The following is a 27,109-nucleotide window of genomic DNA, read 5'->3' as shown; positions in this document are numbered from 1 at the left end:
TCCTACGGGAATTCAATATGGCGAATTCGCTTCAAATCCATGCGCATGCGCTCTACCAGGGGTTTCTTAAACGATGACTGCGCCCCCATCCGCCCACTCCTTCATCACTCCTGTAAGACTGTACTCCTCGGCCGGCCGGCCGGCTGATGAATTGCACAGAATAAATATTTGAATTTTTACTTGATAATTATAATATGTATTGTATTTAATTGAGCAACAACTGAAGTAAACGGTTAAACGGTCAGTAGAAAACAAGGGGGCCGGGATCTGGGGCTCTTGAAGCAGGGCATGGGAACCCAGAGGTCCTTTTGCACTTGGCTTCTCTGTCATCACCAGTGGGTGGGGGAACGGGTGGGTGGGTTCACAGGGGATCCCCCATCAATACGAAGATGGACAGTGGCTGGATCTTGCAGGAATTACAAATAACTGTAAATATATAACTGCAGATAGCTATCTTAAATTTAAATAAAATTATGTTCTACAGTCTATGTATATATGCAAATATGTGAAGTTTGGGGCCAGTATGTTTTTTTTTGTTTTTTTTCTGTGGGCATGGATCCACAGCTTAATGTGCCTCTTTTCAGCAAAGCTCTGACAGGAAATGTGAACATTTCAAACCGTTGAAAGAGAGAAAATAGAGCAATTTAACTATTCGGTAAAACACAATTAACATAAACATTAGATGGAGACCATTGTGTCCGCTGGCATCTGAAATAATGCTCGGGGCCATAATCACAACCTCTGGCACTTGAAATTCTGCTCACATACCTACAACCAGCAGAAACCTCTCAGTGCAGTCCACACATAGGTAAAAAAACAAACAACAACAAAAAAAACACCTATGTTTTTGTTGTTGTTGTTTTTTTTACTGTTTAAGCGTAAATGGAGCTCCTTCTTTTTCTGTTTATTATTTTAGATGCAGCCCCTGAATCCAAATGCTCATTTTCAAGCGGCATTACACAGCAGGTGGTGTTGATCATTCCTTACTCTGTAAGCTGCCCAGTCTCAGAAACAGCCGTCTCCCAACCCATTAAGCTCTATGATGGAGCAGCGGCAGACTGGATAAGGCATAACCAGCACCTTCTGGGATGCATGTAAAAGAGAGAGTGAGGGTGTCTTGCATAACGCCCACCCCCCCCAACCTCTGCTACTCACGTGCAGCATGTGACAGAGTCAAGGAAAACCCCCCCAGAGCAAACTGTGTGTCGGCTAGGATATGCAGCTCTCCGTGTAACACACTCGGGCACACACACAGCTGCACACTCCCACTACACGCCTGTAGAAATCCACGCTCCTCTTCCTATCTCCTTCTATCTTACGCTGTATGAAACACAGGCGTTTGACTGACACACCAGATTGAGTGGGCTCTTCCTCCCATCTCTCATGTCACAGTCTCGGCTAAAGCCAAATGCAGACACTAACTGTGTGTGTGTGTTTCAAGGCTGGTTTGCCTCATTGTCAGCTTTTATGGGATTACCACATTGGTGACAACTGGACCACAGCTGACAGATGCCCAGCACACGCACACGCACACACACACACACACACACACACACACATAAACAGAGACCGAGACCGAGACAGAGCTGGAGAAGTTAGCAAAATGCTCACGGGCATAACAGTAATAGCAGATAACATTAAGGAAGTAGGCAGTTGTCTGAGGCTGCATGTGGCTTGAATAGTAATAAGGCTGCAGCATGTTCCAGATATTTAACCCACATTAATGGAGAGCTGCATTTACAATGTAAGCAGTTACTTCGCATCTCCACGCATGAACATATTGCCTGTGGTGTGTTGCCCCCACTGTGCGTTTAGGTACAGTGTAACAAGGACACAGTAACAATGGAGCTGGGGAATAGTATCATCTGACTGCAGAGCAGCAGCTCCCGCAGGTTCAGAACTGAGTAATCTGGGCCATTGGCTCTATATACAGTCTGTGATGTGGACCTTTAAAGAAAAATAACTGCAGTTTAGACCTGAGGATGGAGACATGCGAAAGTGTGACACCTCCAGGCAAGGAGGAATTCCTCAAACACTTTTCTACGCTGTCGGCAATAGTATCCATTGCACAAGTAATGCTATTTGTTTGTTTTCACGTTTTTACGCGAGTCTGAATGACATATCGGTTGTCAGATTTCATCGCTGATATTGGCCTATCACAGATATGTCGGCAAATATGGTGTCTGATATGCGCCCATATGAAAACCTTTTTTTTTTGCATTAGATAATGCAGAAAAAGATAGTTAGGGTAATTTACAAATGGTGAAAATACATAAATAGATTAATCTCATGGAAATAAGAGGCTTTATACCAAATTTAGTTATTAGCTACTTTCCATTTGTTATCCCTGGATAGGTAAACACACACAATAAAACACAGAGCAAAGCTTATAATCCAAATTGAAGAATATTCCTAATAAATTTACATCGGAATTTTTTTACTTCCTAAAATTGGTGTCAGTATGGGCACCAAAAATACAGTTTCAGTCACACTTTACTTTTTACATTTCACTTTGATTTTGAACAAGCAAACCAACAACAAGATACATACTGATTACAGCATGTAAAAACAGCATAGAAGAAATATAGTAACATAATTTGACCTAATATTTCAACTATAAATTTTGTTGTTGATTGAAATAATTTATGTACTTGTTGTTTACAGTAAAAATAGTGAGCTCTGCCCTGCTGTTTTAACAATCATTCATCTCCAAAAGTACATGCTTAGACAGGAAAAATAAATCATAAATCCACTTAAAAATCTTTAAAAAAGCTAGTATTTGGTGTTCTGGAGCCATAATGTGAAATCTGAACACACACACACACACACACATGACAGTAGATATATAAGAAAGAAGCTTAAGCTGCAGTTGCAACACTTTGTCTGAAGAGGGCCGAAGATGCTATCCCTATCTTTTCCTGTAGGAGGCAGCATTATAGGTACATGTTGATATGTGTACTGTATATTAAATAATACATTGTCAGGTCCCCTTTTGGAGGACTGAATATTTGAGAGTCAGAAGCCATTTTAATGCAGACGCTTTGCATATAAAAAGAGCATCCATTTCCATCTGCCTGAAGATGAATGGTGCTATAATCAAACAGCAGGCAAAGTGCAAACACTGACCGTGTAACATAGTGAAGCAATTACAAGGAGCGTGGATAAAGAGGATACACCGATGAAATAGCCTGGAGAGAGAGAGAGAGAGAGAGACCTGGAACATGACATGTCACTCTGAACAGCCTTCAGTGGCACATAACTATCGTTTTTCATCACACTCGCACACGGAAGTTCTATTATTTATTGATGACACTGTGTGTAAAGACGACAACCACATACATTTCTTTTTAAATACAACATGTTTTTGAAATTCATCGTGACATGACCTTGGTTGAGGCTGGGGTTGGGAGAACGGCCTCCGCTGGGAGAGAGAGAAGTGAAGGATTCTGGGTAGGAACTGCAGCTGGCACATTTTAAAACAGTGGGTGGAAGTGTTCCCTATATACAGTACAGTGCACTGAGGCTGGCTTTCTGGCTTCATGTGTGCATAAACCAGGGTCAGTTTCCCTTTTGAATGAATTTAATGAGATAATTGCACTTGTTTTCAATCTAGAGTTGATCTTTTTGTCACATCCTTTAAATCTACAAAGTAAAACACGATTTAAGAAAAGTCATACGGACAGTTAAAGTGATTATAAAATGATGATAGAGCCAAAAGAGAGGTTTAGATCAATACAAATATTTCCTTTTCCTGTCTTTTCTCCCAGTTGTCTTCTGTCCTTCATTCATCTGTTTCATCTCCTGCTTTCATACCAGGCAGTACTTTTCTCTTGCACTTCTTCTTCATTCCTCTCTATCTCAGAAACAGGACTGATGTCTTGAGGCAACTCTCTCGTCTTCTCATTTCAGGCATGGCTGAGTTACTGAGAGCCACGCTTGATCTCCGTTTGGCTTCCGTGCAGCCCAGTGACCGGTATAGTCTCAGTCTTTACAGGCTTCTCCTCCAGAGGTGTGAAATGATGAGGTCAGTAGAAAAATACAGCCGGGCAAAATGCAGCAGGAAACAGGCTCGACTTAATTCAAGGCAGCGTACTCGTCTACTTAATTTAAATGGCTGTTAAACAGATAGATTTGCAACAGAAGAGTCTTGAGGATTAATGAAAACTTTAAATGTCTGCTTTGCATTCGCAAGTTTATGTTCCATCTGAGAGAATATGTAGATCGGAGGAGAGTCTTAAAGCTGTTTATTGCTGGTGCAGAGAGTTATAAATCCAACGTATTACAGTGGAGAGATATTTCAGATTTCATTCCCCGTCTTATTTCCTCCGTTGCTGCACTAAATGTTCCTTCTCCTGCAAACAAAACACTTCCAGTACATTCAGTCCATGTTTGTTGAGGTCCCTCTGTGCTCAAAGGATATTATTACCAAAGTAATGGCAACAATAAAACGTCTTTTTAAACGATGGCTTTTAACCGTTGCTTGCTTTGCAGCTTAGATGACATCATTTACAAGCGCGTCAGTCTGTTTTCAATGAGAATAAATTGGTATCTCCAAAGCTTCTTCCGACATCAGAGTTTTCCTGAATTACAAAAGAAAGAATTACGGGAATGTTCTTCTCAGTACCTTTTAAAGCTTCCGGTAAGTTTCAGGATTTTTCTAGAACACAAAGGGAATCAACGCCTTCCTGTTTTTAGGGTAGTCTTCAAACTTAGCAAGGTACCATCTGCAGAGCAGGAGAGAAAGAGAGAGGAGACATTTTCTTCTATAAATAAAAGGGTTTACTTTACAATGTGCAATATGCGCCATGAAAACCTTCTGACTGAGTGCGTGTTATTTTTCTTACTTGTGGTGGGCCACAGCCCTGCTGGCGAGGACCACTGTGGTAAAGATGGCAAAAGCTGAACATTGAACAGAGTGGCCGGCCAGAGCGAAGCCGGCCCACTCCGTTATCTCTCCCAAAAAGTTGGCCCCAGACACATATTCAAACAGGCCGCCTGTGGGTGGAAGACACTGAAATCAGGGCAGGTGTGCTTATCATTTTATATGTTCACTGAAGGATAATCTACCTAAATATTTCACAGTGGAAGAAAAATTAAAAATGTGATGGCTTTTCACCGACTACAGTTCAATTCTAGGCTGAACAAATACAGAGATTTCCACTGTAAGCGAAGGTAGTTCGCTATTAAAAATCTCAGTGCATTCACACAGCGAGCCCCACGCTGACCCACGCTGACCACTCACTATTTGACTACAGGCCATGTGCTCGGCAGCGCCGCGACCCTCGATGTGAGAGTGGCAGATTCTTGGCCCAGGGAATTCCAGACATGCCTGGAAGTCGATTTGGAGCAACAAAGCTCGCAGCTTCCTCCCGCCCTCGCCTTCTCCATTTTATTTTCCTTAAGGGTCGGGGACGGATTGTTTCAACAGGTTCACGGCGAGTTCAGGCTCAAGGTGCTATTGTTGTGACTATGTCCCTGTAGTCCGGGGAGCCGCTCTCTTTGTGAGCCCTGTTGCGATTACGGATTCATTTAGCAACGGGGGAAAAAAAAAAAAAAAAAAACACTTATGGTTCGAATGTGCCGAATGCATAGCTCCATCCACACGCCGCCCTCAAGGCTGTTTGTCAAAAAGAATTTGGGGATGAACCAAAACCTTGTTTACTCAACCTCTTCTCGACATGTCACATCTCATCGAATGCTCATCCATTTGCACATAGTAAAGGTCATGGACTAAAAAAAACAAAAAAACATCCGCACCTGCTTTTAACAGTTTCAACCCGTTTTTAGTCTTGTTGGGTCTCCGGCTATCATGAGATTTTAGTGGACGATTAATTATCATACAGTAATTCTGATTAATTGCCTTTTTTTGTTGATTTTATGCCAGTAGTGTATTATAAGTCTGATCATAGTTTAATAATACACCAAACTTTATGAAGAAGTTATTAGCGTTGAACATGACAGCGCAGCTTAAATAAACAAAGTTTATTGCTGAGATATACAAAGAGATACCTGAGAATGACAGGTACCAATAACCCAAATAAACAATGCACTAAGGTGGTGCTAATTCTCTACTCATGTGCCATTAAAGCAGACGAGGCTGCAGTGAGATGAAATCAGTCAGACCTCGAACAGTGGGAGACGATGTGGAAATAATCATATTAGCTGATTTTATTCATGAATATAAACAATTCTAATGATAATGCAAAATGATTGCAGTCAAGTCAAATAATGAGAATGAAGCGGTGATGTAGTAATTCAAACAGGCCTAGTAAAGTCTATGGAGGCACATCAGCTCTTTGCTAACCCTGGCACACTCACTGCACACTTTTGTTTTCAAGAGTCAGTGTTAATGAATAAAAAATAAAGTAAGTAAGACATACTTTAGATTTAACTGTTAAATAATTTGTCCAGAGCAACTGAAATGAAACAGCAACGAAGTGTTTTCACTGTTTATCTATGTTTCAAGAATTTGCTTAAGCTTTCACTGTGTCTCCACAAATAAGGTAACATGACCCATCGTTCCTGGTTTCAAAGGAACAGCTGACGTTTTGGGGAAATAAACCGTTTAGATTTGTGGTCAGTATAAAGCAAGTTAGCTTAGCTTAACATAAAAGATGAAAACAGGGTGAAAGAGCTTACATGCCTCTGTGAAACCCAAACAGCTTGCTTTACAATTGTTGTTTTACATTTTCTTGTTAGTTATATTAACTAGTGTATGAATATACAGACTGTTCCTTTAGTGACATTATAAAGCGTGCTGTAAATACTTTTTGAATGACTGTATTACTATTTGAATTTACAACCACATCTGAAAGTCCGGACAGCATTTTCCAGTCTGACTGCACATGTACGGACGTATAATGTACATGTTCCAGTGGAGGCTCGGCTCGCTGTCTGACATGATTACTATCAGCACCCCGCGGTTTAGAACATTTCTACATCTGTATCGGTGAAAGCAAAACTACACACAGCGCAGCCACTGTGAGTGGGACGACATTAGAGTCAGTGCAGCGGGAGCCCTTTATACACAATGTAAGGGACCTTACAGGGCAAGGCGGGGAGCAGAAGATAACTAGTGACAACCTGTGATTCTGCTTACAGTGTGATTCTGTATAATCATGCGACCACGCTGGAAAATTAGCATGTGGCGTACAGAGGCCGCGGTGTTCCATGCCATGATGTGATTACTGTTTTTTTGACTTCCTTGTCACCCCACAGCGGTGGTGGAAAAAGATATTCAGACTCCGGTCCAAAAAAGAAGTACAACCACGATACAAAATGTACAATAACAGTAAAAAAAAAAACAAGGACCCTGCATTTAAATAAATACATAAAATCATCTGTTTCACAATGTAAAGATTTTACGCCACTATGTTTTATTGTAGATTGTCAGGATGGCTAAATAAAACATTAAGTACAGTGCAGTGGAGTAAGAGTTACTTTGGGCAGCTCCACATGGTTTGTTCTTCAGGCTCTGTGCTTCAGCTCATTTAATTTAAAATATAAAATAACGGTCTCAGCTGTAGTTCAAATACAGAAATGAGAGATAAAAACCCTTTTAATACACAATGCCCAATTTAGGAGTTCAAAAGTAACAGGAAAGATAGAAGAAATCAAATGACATAATAATGTTTTGGAAAATCTTTTGCAGTAAACGTGCCTGAAGGCTTGGACTCAGAGACATCAGCAGGTGCTTTGTGTCCTCGTCCTCTCAGTCCTTTGCTCTAAGTGAGTTACATGCTCAGACTGTTAGACTGAGATCAAAGAAGGGTTTTTCCTCCACACTTTCCTTTTTCCTTCATTTCAACACAGGTTGATTTTTGCTTCATCTATTCATACAACTTTGTTCCATAACTGGAATCCGTTTGTGTTCTTGCTGATTTCCAGCAGGACTTTGTATTTATGAGCCTTACAACAGTTTGCTTCGTGAATCCTCTGAGGGTCTGACTGTCGACATGGAAACATGTTCGCCTACATCCTGGAGAGCATTGTTGCCTCCTCGTAGTCATTAAGATTTTTTTTTTTTTTTTTTTTTTTAAATCATGCAAACCGTTCTCCACTCATCTACAAGACTTGTGCTCCTTGGTCTATCAGGCAACCCTCCATTAACACTGATCTCTCTTCAGTTACAGTTTAGGTTCAACATATTAAAACGGTTTAATGTTGTGATTATGGCTTTTAGTTTTTTCATTCAGTTTGTTTGTTTCACCAATCAAGCCTTCATTATATGTACCACTATTTCATCACTGTCAAATTGTCGTGCTGTCTATTATTCCCAGTGCCATAGTTGTGCAGCTTTCAGTCTCTTTACTGAATATTTACTGACTGTTTATTTCTGTTTGTGTTTTTGGACTTTACCTTTTTTTCTTTTCTTTTTTTTTACCTCCTGTCTTGTGCATTTGTGCATTAGGGTCCTCCTTCTTGTGAACTGTGACCTTAATCTCCCACATTTTCAATACTTATGTAAACCCAATCAAATAGAAGCTGAGATTTGGAACGTTCCACTTATATTTTGAAAAAATTTCAGGCTATTTCAGGTTGAATATGTTAGAGCACAGAGCTGGAAGAGTGTGTACTTGTGTAAATGCTCGAGGCCTGTACTGACCTGTGGGAATCTTGTAGCCAGTCTCTCCAGGTTTTCTCAGGTTCCTCAGGATGTGGTCAGCGTGCACATTCACTAGCCAGCCGACCAACCACAGAACAGACCCTGGAGACAAAACCAAAAGCTGCTTTAGCAAAAGATTTTACTGACGAAAGCCAGACAGAATCTTTTTTTTATTTTTTTTATTTCAACATTTTGATAAATATTTCTGTTTGCTTTCTTTTCAATAGTAGTCTGAAAAGATCAATGGTAGTTGCACTGAAGGATTTAGCTGACTCAGGGAACTTACCACCACTGTGAGGGGTTTGGTCAGGACACAGACTGGACTTGGATTTATCAAACTTTACTGGTTAAAGCCATCAAATATGTAGATACTCTTCTATCTCATCCATCTGTCTGCCACAAGGCTGCTGTGTGTGTGTGTGTGTGTGTGTGTGTGTGTGTGTGTGTGTGTGTGTGTGTGTGTGTGTGTGTGTGTGTGTGTGTGTGTGGTCTTAAAAAAAAGTAATCCTCATTTCTACTGTAATTAAAAAAGGAATATATGTCAACAAAATAATTATAAAAGATTCAAAATTTTTAATTAAGGTTTATACAAACTGAACATAGTTTGATTAAACATACTCTGCAACGTAAAGGTTAGCAACCTCCAAAAAAACACTCAGCAAGGCCAATGTGCTAATATTAGCACAAGAGCTACCAAATAAAGGTTAGGTTAGGTTAGGTAGTTACTTTATTAATCCCCGAGGGGACATTTTTTCGCTACAGCAGCATACAGAAGCAATAAGATAAGATAATAATAGAAAAGCAATAAAATAGAATAAACAATGAAGAACTAACTTGACACAAACTGTCTCCTTGGCTTTAAAATAACAGTTAACTTACGGTGATCTACACACACAACTTGGTAAAGTTAACTTGGTTTTAAAGTCCATTCCCAGTGACCCACTGAGGAGCCCGTCCTCTGCACGGCACCGGGACTTCTGAAACCTGCATGGGCTGCTGTTGCTATGGTGATCAAGTGGCTCAGTAACACACTGTTCTCCTGTCTGTGCAAGTAGTCAGCAGTTTCTCGCTGGTTTCAGTCATGATGCTATTTATCTAAAATGTTGACCCATTTCTGGAAGAGTTGCAGCGTGTATCTGGTCTTCATTCTCCACTCATCAGTGCTGTTCATGCTGCGCCTAAAATGATGGTGAAATCTTATATGCCACACCCACTGAACACAGCAATATAAATGTAATGTAAACACTTGTGTTGTCCAGGCCACATTAGAGCTATATGGTAATTAAAAAAAGAAAAAAAAGAAAGAAAAACATGATGATTCAGACAGTGTTTGGACACGAGTCCTTATTAATAAGAATAAGTGATGCTGGACTGTAGCCAGACAGGGCTAATTAAACTAATCAGTGTAATTGCTGTATTTCCGCTGAGCTGCAACCCACATCTCAGGCTTTTTCAACAATTCAAAACTAAAATCAGTCTGATTATCAGGCAAGTTTCAGACAATCTACTTTATGAAAATTGGGATACAAAATTCTTAATGAAGAAGAGAGGCGCTGCTGATTCGATACACAGTATTTAGATTTGTAACCGACTCTAGGTTGCACAAAATGCTCACTATTCCAGAAAATCAACAATGTCTTTACTCAGTTCATTAGCTGTCTGCTGTGCACGTTACACTGTCCTTTTGTCCAGTCCAGACTGGGTAGCAAAATGTGTTTCTTTCAACCTTTCACAAAGCTTCTTTAATTCAGACTCTTCTTTCATTTTGTTAAACTTGTCTTTATCTGAGGCAGATTCACGCTTTGATAGAGTTTATAAATGTTTCCTGCATTTGCTTGAATAGCAAAGGCATGCCATAAAAAAACTGCTTACTTTAAAGTTTGGAAAGCCAAATAAGGGAAATGTCAACGCAGAAAGAACGAAAGTGTGTGATTGACAGCTATTTTTTTTAAAAGCAAGAGAAAAAGGAGAGTAGATGGAGGAAAGGGATATATTGGAAGATGGTAAGAAGTAAGGAGCCGGAATATTTCTTTGTTTTTTTGCCTCATTCATTAAAACACATTTTTTTTCCAGAGCATTTCTTTTCTGCACACACCAATATCATAATACATGTCTTACAACTCCTGCACTTAATATGCCACATAAAACAAGTATGGAAACAGACACCGAACACCTACCAATGATGAAGCACGGATGTGTAATCCAATGTGCAGGGTACACGGCGTAGTGGCTCAGGTACCTGATCTGCATGTAGCCGTTATAGATGCAGAAAACAAAGGCCAGGACGAATGACACGAAAGGTGTCGGTTTCCCTCCTCGGATTAAAAATGGATAAATGAGAGATCTGCAGCAGAACAATGGGCTTATTAATAAAGAATCAGATATTTCAAGTATTGGCTTTGATTATAACTGGCATGCATTAGTTGGCTTGTAGTGCTGGTGATATAAAATTCAAGGGACCTTTTGACATTCACATCCGATCCTGTGTGCACTGTTGAATTACATAATTATTCAGTTACGACTTATTTAATGGGTGGGAGTGATACCCTTCTCACATACACAGTGCACACGCGTTAGGAACTGCTTACAACAGATTGTGTAGCAAAATTAGTTGAAAATTACAGACTTTAGTAACTCCGGGTGTTACGTCACAGACGGTGCTTACCTACCTCTGAATATAGTGGCAGAAATACATTGCAATGAGCAGCTGATTTGGCAGCACGGATGTTTTCGATGAAGACGTCCAAGCTACCAGACACACAGGCACAAAGAAGGCAGGAAGCTCCTGGACGAACCAGGCGAACCTGGCGTGCACCGGAAAGCCGTATCTGCTCGTAGCATATCGCCCGTATGGGATGTTTTCGAAAAGCAAAGTTACGAAAGTGCAGGCTGCCATGAAGACCATAAAGTAAGCCATGCAGTCCAAAATGTAGAGCTCCTCTTCTTCCGAGGAGAAGAGTCTGGAGAGGAGCGCGTCCATTGCGACGGGAGAGTTCATTGAGCATAATTAAGAAAGCGAAACAATGCCAATGTAACTTACTTTCTACCTATTAGGGCATTGTGCTGATTCACAAGCGAACACCCGAGAAGGGATGGATGGATGGTGTACATGTTCGCTCGTGACTGACTCGGACCAATCACAGGCCTTGAAGAGATATGGTGACGGATGTTTCAACCAATCAAAATGCTCCGTTGCGCTTCAAAGTTATACCCTTACGTACATATACAGTCTGTGCAGCTGTTGCTAATAAATATTAATTATTTGATTTGCGTGTAAGAACCGCTGTAAACTATGACTTGTTTACCTGGTTGTTCCCTATACTGACATATTAAATTTAAAAAAATATATATTCACTTTTACGTTCGTTTATAGGGCATTGGAGCTGGAATAAATGTAGTTGTAATGTTATATATTTTAAAAATAAATCCACAAAAATAATTTTACAACGTGAATTTTTTTTTCATAGTGTATTAACTTTACGTTACACGTATATACCAAAAATTACATTACGGTATTATATATATATATTTTTTTTCACAAATTAAATGACCATCTGGCCCCTGAAAAAAAAAGAAGTTTTTTTTGTTGTTTTGTATTTATTATTATTATTATTTATTTTTTTAACTTTACTCCAGGCAGATTGTGCGGCCACCTCGAAAGGTCCTGATTCACGTGCGTCAGAAGCAACACGTTCCGTGGATACACAGCGCAGCGGTTCATCTCTCAACGCTGCACGGTTATTTTTCCTGAGTTGCTGGGCTCTCGTCTTCGCGTCCAGCCACCACGTTATTCATCAGATTTTGCTCCAGGGTTGTCTGCTGTTCCAACATGGGGAAAAGAAGCAGGCAGAGGCAGAAAAACCAGAGTGCTGGCAGGGACAACAGAGACAACGCTGTAAGATGCATACTTCTGCTGCTGCGACACAGCGTGCTAATGTTAGGTGCTCAGTCAGGCCACTATATTTGAATTTAGGAAACGCGAAGGAAGCCGAGAAATGTTCATTTGTTGAATAATCTTGTGCAATCATGATGCTGTGACTAAATGTTAGCTACCGTTAAATGAGATCGTTTCAAAGCCATGTGTAACTACGATGTTACACTTCGTAACCAGGGTTGTACTGCAGATGCATCACCAAACTGTTCTTAGAAATGTGTTGATTTACCTCATAATGGGTTGTTTTAAAAAAAAAAAAATGAATCGATACACTGGAGGCATGTATGAGGGGAAAAAAAAAAGAATCAAAATGTGACTGAAATAATTACTGCTGCTGGATTACTACAAGCCGAGTTGACCACTAGACCATACCAAAATGTAACAGGTCTAATCACTTATTCTATAAGTTTCCAGTCCTGATCATAAGCAGGGAAATGTTAAATTGTTAGATTTTTCTATGACGTTTGATATGGCGTTTTTTCACACTAGAGATTTCATGTCCTTCCATTTAGTAGTTTTCCACACGTACCTGCACTCGAAGGTAGTCATGAAATGCTCAGACACACGACCCCCCCATGATGATAACCATGTGTCTGTGTGCTCCAGGGCTGGGGAGCTGGCTATGCCGACATTGTCAAGGAGAACAAGCTGTTCGAGCACTACTACACGGAACAAGGCCTGGTGCCCGAGGGAGAGTTCGAACAGTTCATGGAGGCAATGAGGGAACCGCTGCCAGCAACCATTCGCATCACCGGATACAAGAGGTGAGCTGGACAGATTTACAACTTGGATTCATACTTGTTGCTCAACACTGTGCGAGAAGATGTCAAATTAACGTACCTTCTAACTGGCAAGTGTACGCACCGCATATGGATCGCTATTCTGTACTTTTTATGGTTACTAGTGAAATATAACTCTGGCTTGTTTGAATTCCCACTTTTCTTGGTTTGTGTTAGTCACATAATGTCGGATCACTGCTGCTTCATGAAAATGTTTCTGGTTTCTTCATGCCTGTTTCTCCTCTTTTCTGCAGCCATGCCAAGGAGATCCTCCACTGTCTGAAGGAAAAATACTTCAAGGATATCCAGGAGCTGGAAATCGATGGCCAGAAGATCGAAGCTCCGCAGCCTCTCAGCTGGTAATATGTCACATGGTTTGCTCAATGCTGGAAGGACACACAGATTCAAATGAGAAACTCAGCACAGACTGCGTGTGTTGTTGCCAGGTACCCTGATGAGCAGGCCTGGCACACCAACATGAGCAGGAAGATCATCAGGAAGTCTCCACTGCTGGAGAAGTTCCACCAGTTCCTGGTCAGCGAGACTGAGTCGGTGAGTCAAACAGCGCCTGAGGTTTTCAGAAATGACCTTAGAAAAGAGTCATGTTTAATGTTGGCTGTGATCACCAAATGTACTGGAAGAGAGCTGACACAATAATGAAAATGAAAGAGAAGTGGAGAGACGAGCGTCATTTTTGTGTCCTTGCAGGGAAACATCAGCCGACAGGAGGCTGTCAGCATGATCCCTCCTCTGCTCCTGAAGATTGAGCCCCATCACAAGGTAAAAGCTCTGCCATGCGTATTAAAAAAATAGGTGTTTAATAAAATAAATCAAACATGGTGAAGTGTTGACTTGCCTGGGTTTCTGTGTAGATCCTGGACATGTGTGCAGCTCCGGGGTCGAAGACAGCCCAGCTGATTGAGATGCTCCATGCCGACATGGACGTGCCATTTCCAGGTAAGAGACGCGCATTTAAAAATCACAAAGATGCTCTAATTACACCTTTCTGTCTTTAAAAAAAACAACAACACTCGCATTCCCCTGCATTAGCAGTGTGTCATTTTAACCCACACCTCCACCCCTCAGAGGGCTTTGTCATTGCCAATGACGTGGACAACAAGCGCTGCTACCTGCTCGTGCACCAGGCCAAGCGTCTCAACAGCCCCTGCATCATGGTGGTCAACCACGACGCCTCCTGCATCCCGACGCTCCGGATAGATTCGGGCGGCAAGAAGGACGTCCTCTTCTACGATCGCATCCTGTGTGACGTGCCCTGCAGGTCAGCAAACAGATCCAGCTCATGATGCGGGGAAAGATGGCGATCGAAAGCTGCCAAAGAAAGAAAAATATATGCTTGATCATCTCTGCTGGGCGTGTGGGTGTTTGGCTGCAGAGGAGATGTTGCGTGACAGATGGAGATGAGGATTCACCCCGTCTGTCAAATGCAAGATGCCTACAGCTCCTTATAAGTGGCTGTTAATGTTTCCTTCAGCTTTCAGGACCGTAGTAAAACTTGCAGCCTCCTCCTCTGGAAGTCAAGCATCATTTTGGGGTTGAAACAAAACCTCATTAGTTTGCAAATGTTGCCTGAGTTCTGGCCATCTTTGGCGTCGAAGCTAGGAGGCCCCTTTCCCATCACAACACAGGGAGAGGGAGGGGAGGGAAAAATCAGTAAAGAAGACAGAGGGAGGCAGAAAGGCAGCCGCAGACCAGCGTTGAGACAGGCGCAGCTTCGCAGACATTTTTTGTCCCGTGCGACGTGTCGGGGATCTCCGGCGCTCTCAGTACATCGGAGCCAAACAGTGTGGATGTGTCTGACTGTACGCTCTGTGCTCTGCAGCGGGGACGGCACCATGAGGAAGAACATAGACGTGTGGAAGAAGTGGACGACCAGCAACAGCCTGCACCTCCACGGGTGAGTGGGGGGAGAGCATGTACTCACACTTAGGAGACAACACAGAGACTCCTGCGCTGGTGTGGTACACCAAATTAACTAAACAACAAGAGACTGAAATGTTTTTTTGGTGCAAAATTTAAAAAACAAAGTTAGCAGAATTACTGTGTGTGTGTGTGTGTGTGTGTGTGTGTGTGTGTGTGTGTGTGTGTGTGTGTTCACCAGGCTCCAGATGCGTATTGCGGTGCGTGGCGTTGAGCAGCTGGCCGTGGGAGGGCGGATGGTTTACTCCACCTGTTCACTCAACCCAATAGAGGACGAAGCCGTGATAGCGGCACTGTTGGAGAAGAGTGAAGGTAACAAACACACACGAGCACCCACGGGGGGGTGAACATCATGTGTTCAGTTTATTTTACGCACTACAAAGTTTTTACTTTATTACTCAAATGGTTCGTTATGACTCAGTGACCTTAATTCCTTTTTAATTCAGTTTATTATTCGGAGTGCCAAATCAGCGTGCAGTATCGTCCCGATACACTTTACAAGCACAAAAACAAATAACCAGCTGCCTTAAAATATTAATGCGAAGGACAATTTAGCGCAGAAAAGAGCAAACAAACATTAAAAAGAGGTTCAAGGTCCTTTCAACCTTCTTGTAAATATAAGCTTTGTGAAACTGATGTGTTTTAAGATTAATCTCAATGGTAGAGAGGGAGTCTGAGAGTGCAGCGTTCTGTCTGGGTGATTTTTAAAGAAGGATGCAGCTTGATTATTAAGGGCTTTTTAAGTTGGGAGCAGAATTTGAAATTCAGGGTTTTCCCTGGTTTCTGGAGGGTTTAGGTGCTACTGTAGCGGTGGGGGGTGGTGGGAAGTTATTTGACAAAAACAAACACGCTTTTTCACTTAATTTTTGACCAATATAACTACAATATTTTTCTGCCATAAAAATAATAATAGCCAAACATTGGTAAAACAAAGCTTGTAGAGATGCTGTAGTGGTTGTGGGTGCTGCAGTTAAGTGTTATAACGGTCGGGAAAACCCTCAAACTGTAGACTCTATTTTATAGGCGGTCAATGAAGAGAAGAAAAGATGCATGAACAAAAATGTGACCTTGTTGTTGTTGTTTTTTGTTCATTCTGATTCCTGCTCAGTCGTCCATACAGTAAAACCAAAGTACACGAGTCAACCGCATACGCATCCACAGTTTGAGGAGGTCATATGGCTTTAACAAAACCACGTCCAACACCGAAATCAGATTCAAAACACCGACGTTGCCGAGAAGGTGCCCTCATTAAGAGCTCCCTTGCTTTGTGTCATAGTTGTAGTTTGATGTTTCTGTTAGGATACATTTCAAGATGCTTAACTTATTAGTACAATATTTAGGGCTGTAGCTCAAGATTATTATTTATTTAGTATCCTATAACCTCTCTATTATTTCTGGAAATAATCAGTCCATAAAACTAGATGCTGATAGATTTTGGTTTCGATATATATCTGCCATTATTCTTTTATATGTAATTTAAAAGGCTTTTAATATCTCATGGCTATTAGTCACAGTTAAGTGGCAAGTAGTCACATGATCAATATGGACCAATAAACAGCAGTCCCCTTATCAGTGTAAGCAGGTAAAGATAAACCCTTTCGAGCAGAGGAAACCTCACATAAAATATCTTACATAATCTCAGGGCAAGAAAGCAATGTACATGGAATATCTTAAACCCTGTTATCGGTTTTCATTACACGCGTAAGATGGATAGTACCGTCCACATCAAGCTTGTTTTAAAAGCGCCCTAAAGCGGAACAATATCCAAAGAGACATTTAAAGAAAAGGAGAAAAATCTACTTACTACCAAAATCCTTCACTTCTGACACACGGAATATTTCACAGTTATATAAAAATGATATGTAATTATAACCGCTCACTCGTAACGTCTCATCCTCGTTTTCAGGAGCGTTGGAGCTGGCCGACAGCTCGGCCGACCTGCCAGGACTCAAGTGGATGCCCGGGGTCACTTCCTGGAAGGTGCTGCAGAATTTAGTCCTTGGCCGTTGTTGTTGTTACTATTATTGAACTTTACGTCTGTGTCCTGACCGTGGGTCCTTTCCTCTCCAGCTGATGACCAAAGAGGGTCAGTGGTACTCGGACTGGTCCGACGTCCCGAGCAGTCGTCACACACAGATCCGCCCCACCATGTTCCCACCGAAAGACCCAGAGAAAGTGGCTAGTCTGCATCTGGAGAGATGGTATGTACACACGCACTATATAAAATGCGGAGGTACGTTTCAGCCTTTCCGCTGCTTCATTCATGGTTTCTACGTCCGCGAATGCTGACCGATGCGATCTTTGTGACGCAGACGTGCACACGGTTCCATTCGTTCTGTAGTCGTAGAACAATGCTTTGTGCTTCGCCTGTGGAAGAATCTCATAACAGTTAATCACCTTTACAGCGCAACATCTTTCAGAGCACAGATACTGTTGTCTAGAGCCATGTAAATGCCACATAAATGTTTGAATTGCAGTTTAGAGAAAGGTTTATTGGTACACACACACACACACACACAGGATTTCTGGAGAATAATGAACTTCCTTGGATTGGCGCCCAAACATAAAGCATCTCTAGAACTACTTAAATTCCAATCCGACCAGCTGCTTTGCTCTCATGGCTGCGTGTGATGCGTACTATCGCCTCAACGGTGGACGTGAGGTCCTTCGGTCAAGAAGGTGATGGTGCGTGAGTCGTTTTACCAGGAGTTTAGACTAAGTCTTTGTGTTCGTCTACTCTTTCAGTGATTCATTATAAAAGCGTGGAACAGTTAATCTCCTCGCCCGGCCTCCTCTCAAAAGAGACATCCATGCTGTTTTTCTGGCGCTTGCACACTGTATTTTTTGCGGTGTGTACAGTCTGCACGGTCAAGTTTTAGACTACACATGGATGTATATAGAGACGTCAGCGCAGAGTCCATAAGGGACTGTCTCTCTCGTCTCTCTATTTCCTTCCACCTGTCACTCGTGAGAATTGTTGATTTGTTTGTTTCTTCTCTTCTAATGTTGTAAAGTTCTGTTATAAGGACCTTATTGTGTTAAGTGTCCTGAGGCGACTTATGTTGTTATTTGGGGCTATATTGATATAATTGAATGACCAAATGTCGCGGACCCGTGTGGATGCAGAAAGCAGAAAGAATAAGTTGGCCTTAACTGTAAATCCTTAGGCTTTAATCTGCAGCACAGTAGCAAAGGGTCATTGTAAAACATTTTTATCCATCTAAACACATTTTCCCAAAAGTTATGGATAGTTTTCCTCCAACCCTCATCTTAATTCACCCATTTTTCCTCATCTTTTCATCCCATTGAAAATATTAAATTCTCATTAAGAGAAGTAGAAGCTCTCACGTACTTGCAGCCTTTTCTCTTTTTATTGATGCCAAATTCATTAGCCCAGTAATGTGTCTGATTTTTATTGAGCCTTTTACACACATACATACAGTCTGCACACACACACGCACGCACGGACACACACACACACACACACACACACACACACACACACACACACACACACACACACACACACACACACACACACACACACCTACCTGCGCTCTCGCATCATGAAATGACATCATCCCCCATGATGATGTCATTTCCACTCCTCATCTTTAGTGCTCATCCTGACTTGATGTGAGCCAGCAGAGGGAGCTCTTGTCCCACGTTGTCAAAGCGCCGCTTATTGAATGTTGAATAAAACCCTCCTAGTTTGTGTCCACAGTAGGTGACACCATAAAACCCAAAGCCAGGATTAATGTTTCTGTATTTTATTGGCAGTATGAGGATTCTGCCTCATCACCAGAACACCGGAGGTTTCTTCGTGGCCGTGTTGGTGAAGAAAGCCCCGATGCCTTGGAACAAAAGATACCCCAAGGTACCCGCTCACAGACAAACACACTTAATGGATGATGGCCAGTTATACGTCGTACGTGAAGTGCAAAAATGGAGCAGAACACCCCCCCCACACACACACACACACACACACACCGTCCCTCCCGCACTGTATCGCTCACCTGTGCAGTTTTACTCACCACAGCTGCTGCTTCCTCTGTTTTCTCTTCTCTTCCTCCCCCTCCCTTCCCTTCGCCCCCAGCTGAGGAAGGACGTCTCGTCCAGCTCGGCGGCCCAGACCGGAGGCTCTCTGGCAGCCTCGTCCCCGGCAGACGCTCCCCGCCTCCTCTCCGAGGGTTCCCCTGAGGAGGAGGTGGAGGGGGGCGGCCCGGAGGGGAAAGTAGACGGGGAGGCAGAGGAGGAGGCGCCCAAAGGCGCTTCTGTGGCTCAGGAGGCCGGTGCCAAACAAGATGGGATGTGTGGGTGAGTGATGTCGCTGTGCTGAGCTAAAGAACAAAGAGAAACGGTCTCTTATTGAGTCGTTATAAGTACAGAAAATACAGCTGAATAAGAAATTACAAACCCATCGGTTGTCCATTAAAAACATGCAAATTTGAAAGCAATTTCCTTAATTGATCATCTGTGATGTTGATGATCAATATAAAACTCATTATTAAAAGCTCATGCAGAATGTTTTTCCTCCATTAAAGGCTCATTTAATATGTTGATTTTGGTGTATTTTTGCAGCAAACCCAAGTTTACATGTTCTCTTTCCTCCCGCAGGCCTCCACCCTTGAAGAAGATGAAGCTGTTTGGGTATAAAGAAGACCCCTTTGTGTTCCTAACTGAAGATGACCCCGTGTTCACCACCATACAGTAAGCGTTTCGGTCTACTCACTGTAGAAATGATTGTTTTTGTCGTTTTGTCGCGGCAAAACAATTTTCTTTTCCTCCGTCTTTCTGTAGGTCTTTCTACAATCTGTCCCCCGACTTCCCCAAGCTTAATGTCCTGACCCGGACCCATGAGGGCAAGAAGAGACACTTGTACATGGTATCCAAAGAGCTCCGCAACGTGCTGCTCAACAACAGCGAGCGAATGAAGGTGTGTGGGCTTCTTTTAGAGTAATGCACACACTGACAGCCAGCCGGAGCGATGATGACGCAGCGTTTCCATCTGATTCAAAATAGATACGACAAATCCATAATCAATTCTTTCCAGGAGACAATGAATCCAGTATTGATCTGCTTGAGGGTGCATTATATTTATGCAAGTTCAGATTTATCAGCTTTACATCAATACATCAGTTTGTTTTTTGTATATGTGTGTGTGTGTGTGTGTGTGTGTGTGTGTGTGTGTGTGTGTGTGTGTGTGTGTGCGTGAGCGTGAGTGTGAGAGAGCATAAACAGATGGGACCCTCTCCCTTCCCAAATCCCTCTGGTCCTCCTCCCTGTAGCACCTGCACAGGTGGCAGTGTGTGTGTGTCTCTGTTTGATGTTTCTTCTCTCTTGGACTGAAGCACAGTGAATTGCATGTTTGCACATTATTACAGATTGTGGACATAATGATTTAAAAGCAGGACTTCTGTTTAGTTTCCATCTCGAGTCTCTCAAAGAAAGCTGATGAGTGCTAAAAGCTGAATGTGAAGAGAATTCAGGATCGATTACTTTGGCTTTGTTCAGACTGCAGGTAAATTGTTTTGTTTTTTTCTCAAATCAGACCTTTAGAAAAGATTGTCCGCACTGTTATTTGCAAGTGAGCAGATCAGGTTTGGTGTGTCCAGACATCACCAACCTATCTGCATGGGTTGCTGTGGTAACAACGTACAAAGCAGCTTTCCAATACTGTGAGCAGACAGTTTAATTCGGCTTCTGTCCGTGGACTGTGGTTATCGTTGTAATCTGCAGTGTGAAAATCTGCACTTTCTGATAGTAGTCTGTTAGCGGCAGCATAGATTCTGCTCACTCTGTCTCTCTGAAAATGCCGACATCACCATGTGCAGCATTGCGAGTGACCCGAGAAATCCCATCTGAGCCAGCAAAGCGTCCTGACTTAAGACTGTATATAAAAGTGTTCGTAGCTTCCGGGTATGAAAAATGAGGCCGATGTTGAGGCGCCTTAAACTGCAATACCACCGAGTGCCACTAGAGGTTGGCACCAAAAAGCCTCCAGCTCTATAGACTCCCATTCAAATTGTCTCATAAGAGTCAATAAAAAAAAATTTCACTAATTATTTCAGTTTCTCAGTCTTTCCTTATTAGTTTTCTGGTGGTCCATCTGAAAATAATCCCATTATTAATTAGAAAATAAGCCTTAAAAACGTGATTTTTTTTTTTTTTTTTTTTTGGGGGGGGGTCTGTTTGATTGACAGGCCTGTGATGCAGTCAGGTTACAGCTATTGGTGGGCGGGATGTTGTATCACCGGGTTTCCAATCAGATTGAGTCAGATCCCCCGCTCTCTCCCCACAGCTCGTCCAAATATGGTCAGTACCAGTTTCAAACAACTCCAAAATAGCAAGATGGCGCCGGCCAAATCCAAACTCGAGGCTACCTAACGGCCGCTCGTAAACTAATGAGTGACGTCACTGTTGGTTGCAGCTTGGTGTGTACTGAGACGCATCTGTGGAAACACTCTTGTAATCATATTTCAAACCACCTTCAAATGTGGTTTGGATCTGATTTCCAAAAATGGCATTTCATGTTTTTTTTCCTGTTCAGACTTTCAAAATTCAATCTGACAATGACAAACATTGGATTTGGGCTAGCAGTCTGAACAAGTCCTTTTTCTTCAGTTGTCTCCTTGGAAAATGTTCCATACATTTGCTTCATTTACTTTAAGTTAAAACAATACAACCTGCATATTTCTCCCACATGTGTAGTTGGATTTTACTATGCAAATCGCTGCGTCTGACTCCTGTTGGGACACTAGGGACCAGCTGCACAGCTCTGCAGCGTCGGGTACAGTCGCTGCCGTGAGCAACAACAGAGTTTGGTGTAATCACTAAAAACATTACGAGTAATACTGCAAGACTACAAGTACCATAATTAGCCAATGAGTCTAATTTGGATTACCACCCTCGATTATGTTTTCAGAGCTTTTAATTTGGCATCATCGTGTTGTTTTTGTACACAGCCATATGTCAGCTCTCCTGTTTGTTGTTGTTGTTGTTTCTCAGGTTATTAACACAGGGGTGAAGGTGTGGTCTCGCAACAGTGATGGAGAGGAGTTTGGCTGTGCCTTCAGACTGGCTCAGGAGGTAACACCACACACACACACACACACACACACACACACACACACACACACACACACACACACACACACACACACACACACACACACACAATCACAGGGCAGTTTTCAGCCAGTTACTATTCATCTTCACACATTAAATAATCCTCTGTGGGGTAACAATCATTTTCTGTAAAGCCTCGTGTTCTTTGTTATACACTGCCTATTAATTGAAAACTTTATGATTGGGAAATTCTTTCTTATTCTTAGCTGCACATTTTCACACTGCATAATCCCCTTTTTTTTTTTTAATGCAAATATACCTCTTGATGTGAAATGACGCTCGGTAAAACACAAAGCTTATATTTCTAGGATTCCAGCGCCCTCCATATTCTTTGAGTTTATAATACATTTGTTTTTTTATGTTCAAACATGGAAGAAGTAGTTTTTGTTATCTTCATTGTGGCCACAGAGCCGACGACTACAGCTGAATAACAAGAGAGCCAGACGGCAGAGTTCACACTCAACAAAACTGATAATGAATTCATTTCATAATCACAGTGTAACTGTAAAGAATGGGAATTTATTATATCGGTTGTCGTCCACGTCTCCCCCTCTATCCCACCAGGGCATCTACACTCTTCAGCCGTATATTCGCTCCAGGATCATCGCAGTGAGTGTGGAGGACATCAAAGTGCTATTGACCCAGGAGAACCCTTTTCTCAGCAAACTGGAGGACGACGCTCACGCTCAGGCCAAGAAAATCGGTACGCGCTGCAGAACATTTCGCAGTTGTATTTGCAGGTTTTTATCTGATTTTTGTGATCGAAAATCCTTCATTTTGTAGCAGCTTTTCTGCTGCAGTGCAGTTTGCTAAGTTCTATGTCATTTCTTTCCTCTTTTTTGGGGGGGGTAAAAAAGCAAAACGAATTTGCAAAAATTACAAGTCGAGGGGAACAAGATGTTTGTTGGGTTTTTTCTTCAACCATTACCTAATCATGAAAGTCACATGTAATGACTAGCTATGATAAGTATACAACACATCACAGAAATATCTGACAATGTTTTAGTTCTTAACTTTGTTTTTTAGTTTATGAACTTAAAAGAAGTATAAACTCAAAGTCAGGAAAAAAACTTCTGTCATAAAAGTGACATAGCATGTAGGCTACATCTGTAAAAATAACTGCTGTAAAATCTTTTTGAATTTGAATTCAACACATGCTCTGTGCACTAAAACAAAGAGACATCTTTTACTTCGTAAGGCTGTATAAAACTCATGTAATTAAATATATAGTGTATGATTAGACTGACTTAGGGAAGTATGACAAGCGGTAGCCTAATTCTCACAACAAGACCACATTTTCCATAAAGCCCGTCATTTCCTGTTTTGCTGTTTTTTTTTGTGGTCAAGCAGCATGTGGTTTGTTTTGATGATGAGATAAGAGGTTAAAGATCCTTACTGGTTGTAAATACATTTTTTTTGTTGATGAATCACGTTTTGTTTTGAAAATCAGACTTTGTGCCTTCAGCAGAGCTTCTAGTGACGACCTTCAATGCAGAGCCATCACGGGAATTTTGCAGAATTTCAAGCTGGATTGGTTGAATTTGGGCTAATTATTGCAAAACTGGCACATAGAGTTAATCAGCAGAATCCAGGAAGCAGCGGCAGCCCAGAGGTTAGAGCAGCAGATTAGTTTCTGTGAGGTTCACTGCTTAGCAGGCAACAAATGAAAGAGGGAAAATGAATTCATAATGCTTTGCCTTCCCCAACGACTGCTGCCTTTGAGCAAGGCACTGACCCAAAAACCTTGAAAAAGGAGCTGCACAGTTGCAGCCAAAGAAAATCACTGACACTGGGTAGTTCTTGATTGGAATATAAGTAACTCCATGGCAAGCAAAGGTGGAGTATTTCTGCTGAGTGTGTATACAACTGTAATTAATCATCATATGTGATGTTCTTCACTCCACAGTAATGGGAAGCATCGTGCTGAAGTACATTCCAAATCCAAAGTAAGCTCCTCCAATATATTAAGTGCTTATATGTGTATGTTATGTGGTGCTGTGTTGCTTTTTGGTTCGTTCTGACGTCCTCCATCACCCTCTTGTTTGCCAGCAACCCGGCGGAGCCTCAGTGTCCCATCCAGCTGTGCGGCTGGAGGGGAAAGACGTCCATCCGAGCCTTCGTCCCCCGCAACGAGAGGTTTCATTACCTCCGAATGCTCGGTGTGGAGGTCTTCAGAGAAAAACAGGGCCAGGGGCAGAAACGGAAAGATGGAGAAAAGGAAGGAAAGGAGGAGGCAGAGGACAGAAAGGACGGAGAAGAGGAAAAACAAGCGGAAAATGAGGCAGAGCTGGACTTGGAGAACGACAATGAAAACAGATCATCGGGGCCAAAGAGCGGCAGCAGCAACAAAGAGACTAGTAGCTGAACGTGAAGAGGAGACAGCAGAGAGGAAGGAGGACTGACTGATGATGTTTTAGAGCCCTAAGAGCTGTCGACCAGGTCCGACACCCTACTGTGTGGTAGAGGAGGGTCATGTGCCTCTACAGGTGTCTCTGTTCACAGAATGCAGAAGCATTCCCTCCCAGAGATGGACTCCCCTGGGATTTTTATTTTATTTTCGGATCCCGCTTCAGGAGTCAGCTTTTTAGTTTAACGGCTTGTGTTATTTTATATAGCTGTTTTTGATGTTTTAACAATTGTTTTCCACTGAACAAGTGGCATCAGTTCTCTTTCGGTTGCTCATGTTTCGAGAGGTTTATATTAATCACCACGTTATTTTCTACACCTGTAATTGAGCAGAAGTACGGCGTTGATTAAAGGTGTGAAAGGTTCAGTGTGTCACCGGTCAAATGATTTTACTTCAAGATCAATTTGGGCCTGTTGAAATTTAAAAGCTATGCTTGATTGAAACTGAACACACTCTGAAGGTGGGGTGAACTCCTACAGCAGGAGGTGCCACGGTGGTGTCTTTAGGATTTTTTTTTTTTTTTTTTTTTTTACCCAACACTGAAATTGAAGGGAACATTTACAAAAACTACATTTCTATATGTTTCCTAATGTAGGAAAACAAAATAATCCAGATCACCCCATGAAACCTTGTGAGTATGCAGTTAAAATCATAGCTAAGATACGGTTGCTGGTTGTCAAAGCGCATTGAGCGATGCCATGAAAAAGTTGGGTTGGTCAAACACTACAAAGACTTAATGTGCATTTAGGCACCTTAGAATTGGGAAACTTCTCATTTGGGAATGTCCCGTTTCTGAGTTTAAAGCATTCACAAACAGGCTAAATGGCAGCCTCCAGAAAATGTGGTTTATTTCTGCTGTCAGGATACAGAAAAGTGAAACACAGCCTCATTATGATCCATATAAACCAACCCAGGGACAAAGTTGAGCTCAGGAGGTCAATATCACATGTGCACTACGCTTCTACATGTTTAGATGTTGTGCCGTTTTTAGCATTTACTACAGTTAGCAAACTAGGCAGGCTAGTTTAACCAAGTCTGGCTATTTCATCTTAAATTCAGAGCAAATAATCTTTCCTTTCACCACAAACGCTGCCAAATCAAGTGAGACTTGTCTTGGAAGTTCGTTAAAACCTCCCACTTTCCTGGTTGAATATTCCCAGTTAGGAGTTCGGGTGTATTTTCCCACTTTCTAGCTGCTGATGAACTCACATTTTGTATCAAATTTAAAGTTTTCAGTCCAACATTCAATACAAACCACAAATGTTAACCTCATGGTGGCGCTAAAAGAAAGCTTAAAAGATCTCCAAAATCAGTACGTTACATTGTCAGGGAGCTGTGAATGTTTGTACCAAAGCTTGTTCCAATCCTTCTAATTGATGATGAGATATTTCAGTAATCAAGTGAGGTGAAGTTATGGGAACACCAAAGTCTCAGGGTTCATCCTCAGGGCATCATGAATACAAATATACTGAAAAAAAATTTATACAATTTTGCCAATCCAGCCATCCCTACAAACCTCAAATAAATGTGTGCCCATTTTGTTTGAGAAACATATATGTAAAGAAAGAGAATTGGTAACCCCAAGATTGTTCAATTTCCTCAGATTACAGCAAACCAAACATTTCTTTAAAAAAAAAAAACAACAACAAACAAAATTAAATCAAACTTCCCTCATGTTATCTTGTCAGCGGTTGCCACGGCAGCTTGACTGCGCTGGATGGACGGACCTTTCCGCCTTCTGTTTATTACCCAATCCAGCTGCCATGACAACCAACAGCCGTCATGACAACCAGCCCCCTCACCTCTATCTGGTGACGGGAGGAAACAGAGGACAGAAGGACCAGAGAGCATCCTGTGCTTCTCTCGTTTTACTTTACTTTTCTCCTTTGTCATTCTTCTTCTTCTTCTTCTTCTTCTTCTTCTTCTTCTTCTTCTTCTTCTTCTTCTTCTTCTTCTTCTTCTTCTTCTTCTTCTTCTTCTTTCTTCTTCCTCTTCCTCCTCTTCCTCCTCTTTTTCCTGTTCCTCTTCTTCCTCATCCTTTCTTCTTCCTCCTCCTCTTCCTCTTCTTCCTCTTCTTCTTTTTCCTCTTGCATTTGTTTTGTGACCCCTGAAGTGATCGACGCTGGCTATTACCACTTAGGAGAGCGCCTGTCATGTCAATTGCCTCGGCTGTGCGTGGGCAACGACAGCGCTGTTTGCAGAGGGGGACAAGTCGTTTTCACCAAATTAGTCTGATTTTCCAACCTTGTTCACTACTTATCGGACACAGGCAGACGGAAAATACAGACCGAAGGGTTGTTCTTTTTGGACAAAATGGC

The 27,109-nt window shown here is 42.0% G+C and overlaps 2 protein-coding genes across 2 annotated transcripts; one reads left to right on the top strand and one right to left on the bottom strand.

Moving 5' to 3' along the window:
• Positions 1-3,287: 3,287 nt before the first annotated feature.
• srd5a1 (steroid-5-alpha-reductase, alpha polypeptide 1 (3-oxo-5 alpha-steroid delta 4-dehydrogenase alpha 1)) lies at positions 3,288-11,798 on the bottom strand. The gene is made up of 5 exons (XM_069703438.1): positions 11,275-11,798; positions 10,783-10,949; positions 8,606-8,707; positions 4,845-4,995; positions 3,288-4,724 (listed from the first exon to the last, which is right to left on the bottom strand). Exons 1-5 carry the CDS (start codon positions 11,601-11,603, stop codon positions 4,658-4,660), a joined length of 816 nt encoding a protein of 271 aa, XP_069559539.1. The 5' UTR covers positions 11,604-11,798; the 3' UTR covers positions 3,288-4,657.
• Positions 11,799-12,290: 492 nt separating this feature from the next.
• On the top strand, positions 12,291-25,155 carry nsun2 (NOP2/Sun RNA methyltransferase 2). The gene is made up of 19 exons (XM_069703437.1): positions 12,291-12,500; positions 13,146-13,303; positions 13,573-13,677; positions 13,765-13,870; positions 14,027-14,098; positions 14,191-14,275; positions 14,405-14,597; positions 15,159-15,233; positions 15,438-15,568; positions 17,163-17,236; positions 17,327-17,457; positions 19,037-19,133; positions 19,353-19,573; positions 19,874-19,966; positions 20,057-20,192; positions 22,265-22,345; positions 22,949-23,087; positions 24,291-24,330; positions 24,434-25,155. Exons 1-19 carry the CDS (start codon positions 12,435-12,437, stop codon positions 24,747-24,749), a joined length of 2,319 nt encoding a protein of 772 aa, XP_069559538.1. The 5' UTR covers positions 12,291-12,434; the 3' UTR covers positions 24,750-25,155.
• The last annotated feature ends 1,954 nt before the right edge of the window (positions 25,156-27,109 follow it).

The sequence above is a fragment of the Brachyistius frenatus genome, unplaced genomic scaffold, assembly GCF_029030835.1.
Source record: "Brachyistius frenatus isolate BFR_SWC_R1_liver_20210118 unplaced genomic scaffold, ASM2903083v1 Contig_46, whole genome shotgun sequence".
In the NCBI taxonomy this organism is placed as follows: Eukaryota; Metazoa; Chordata; class Actinopteri; family Embiotocidae; genus Brachyistius; species Brachyistius frenatus.
This window is presented reverse-complemented; position numbering and strand designations above follow the sequence as displayed.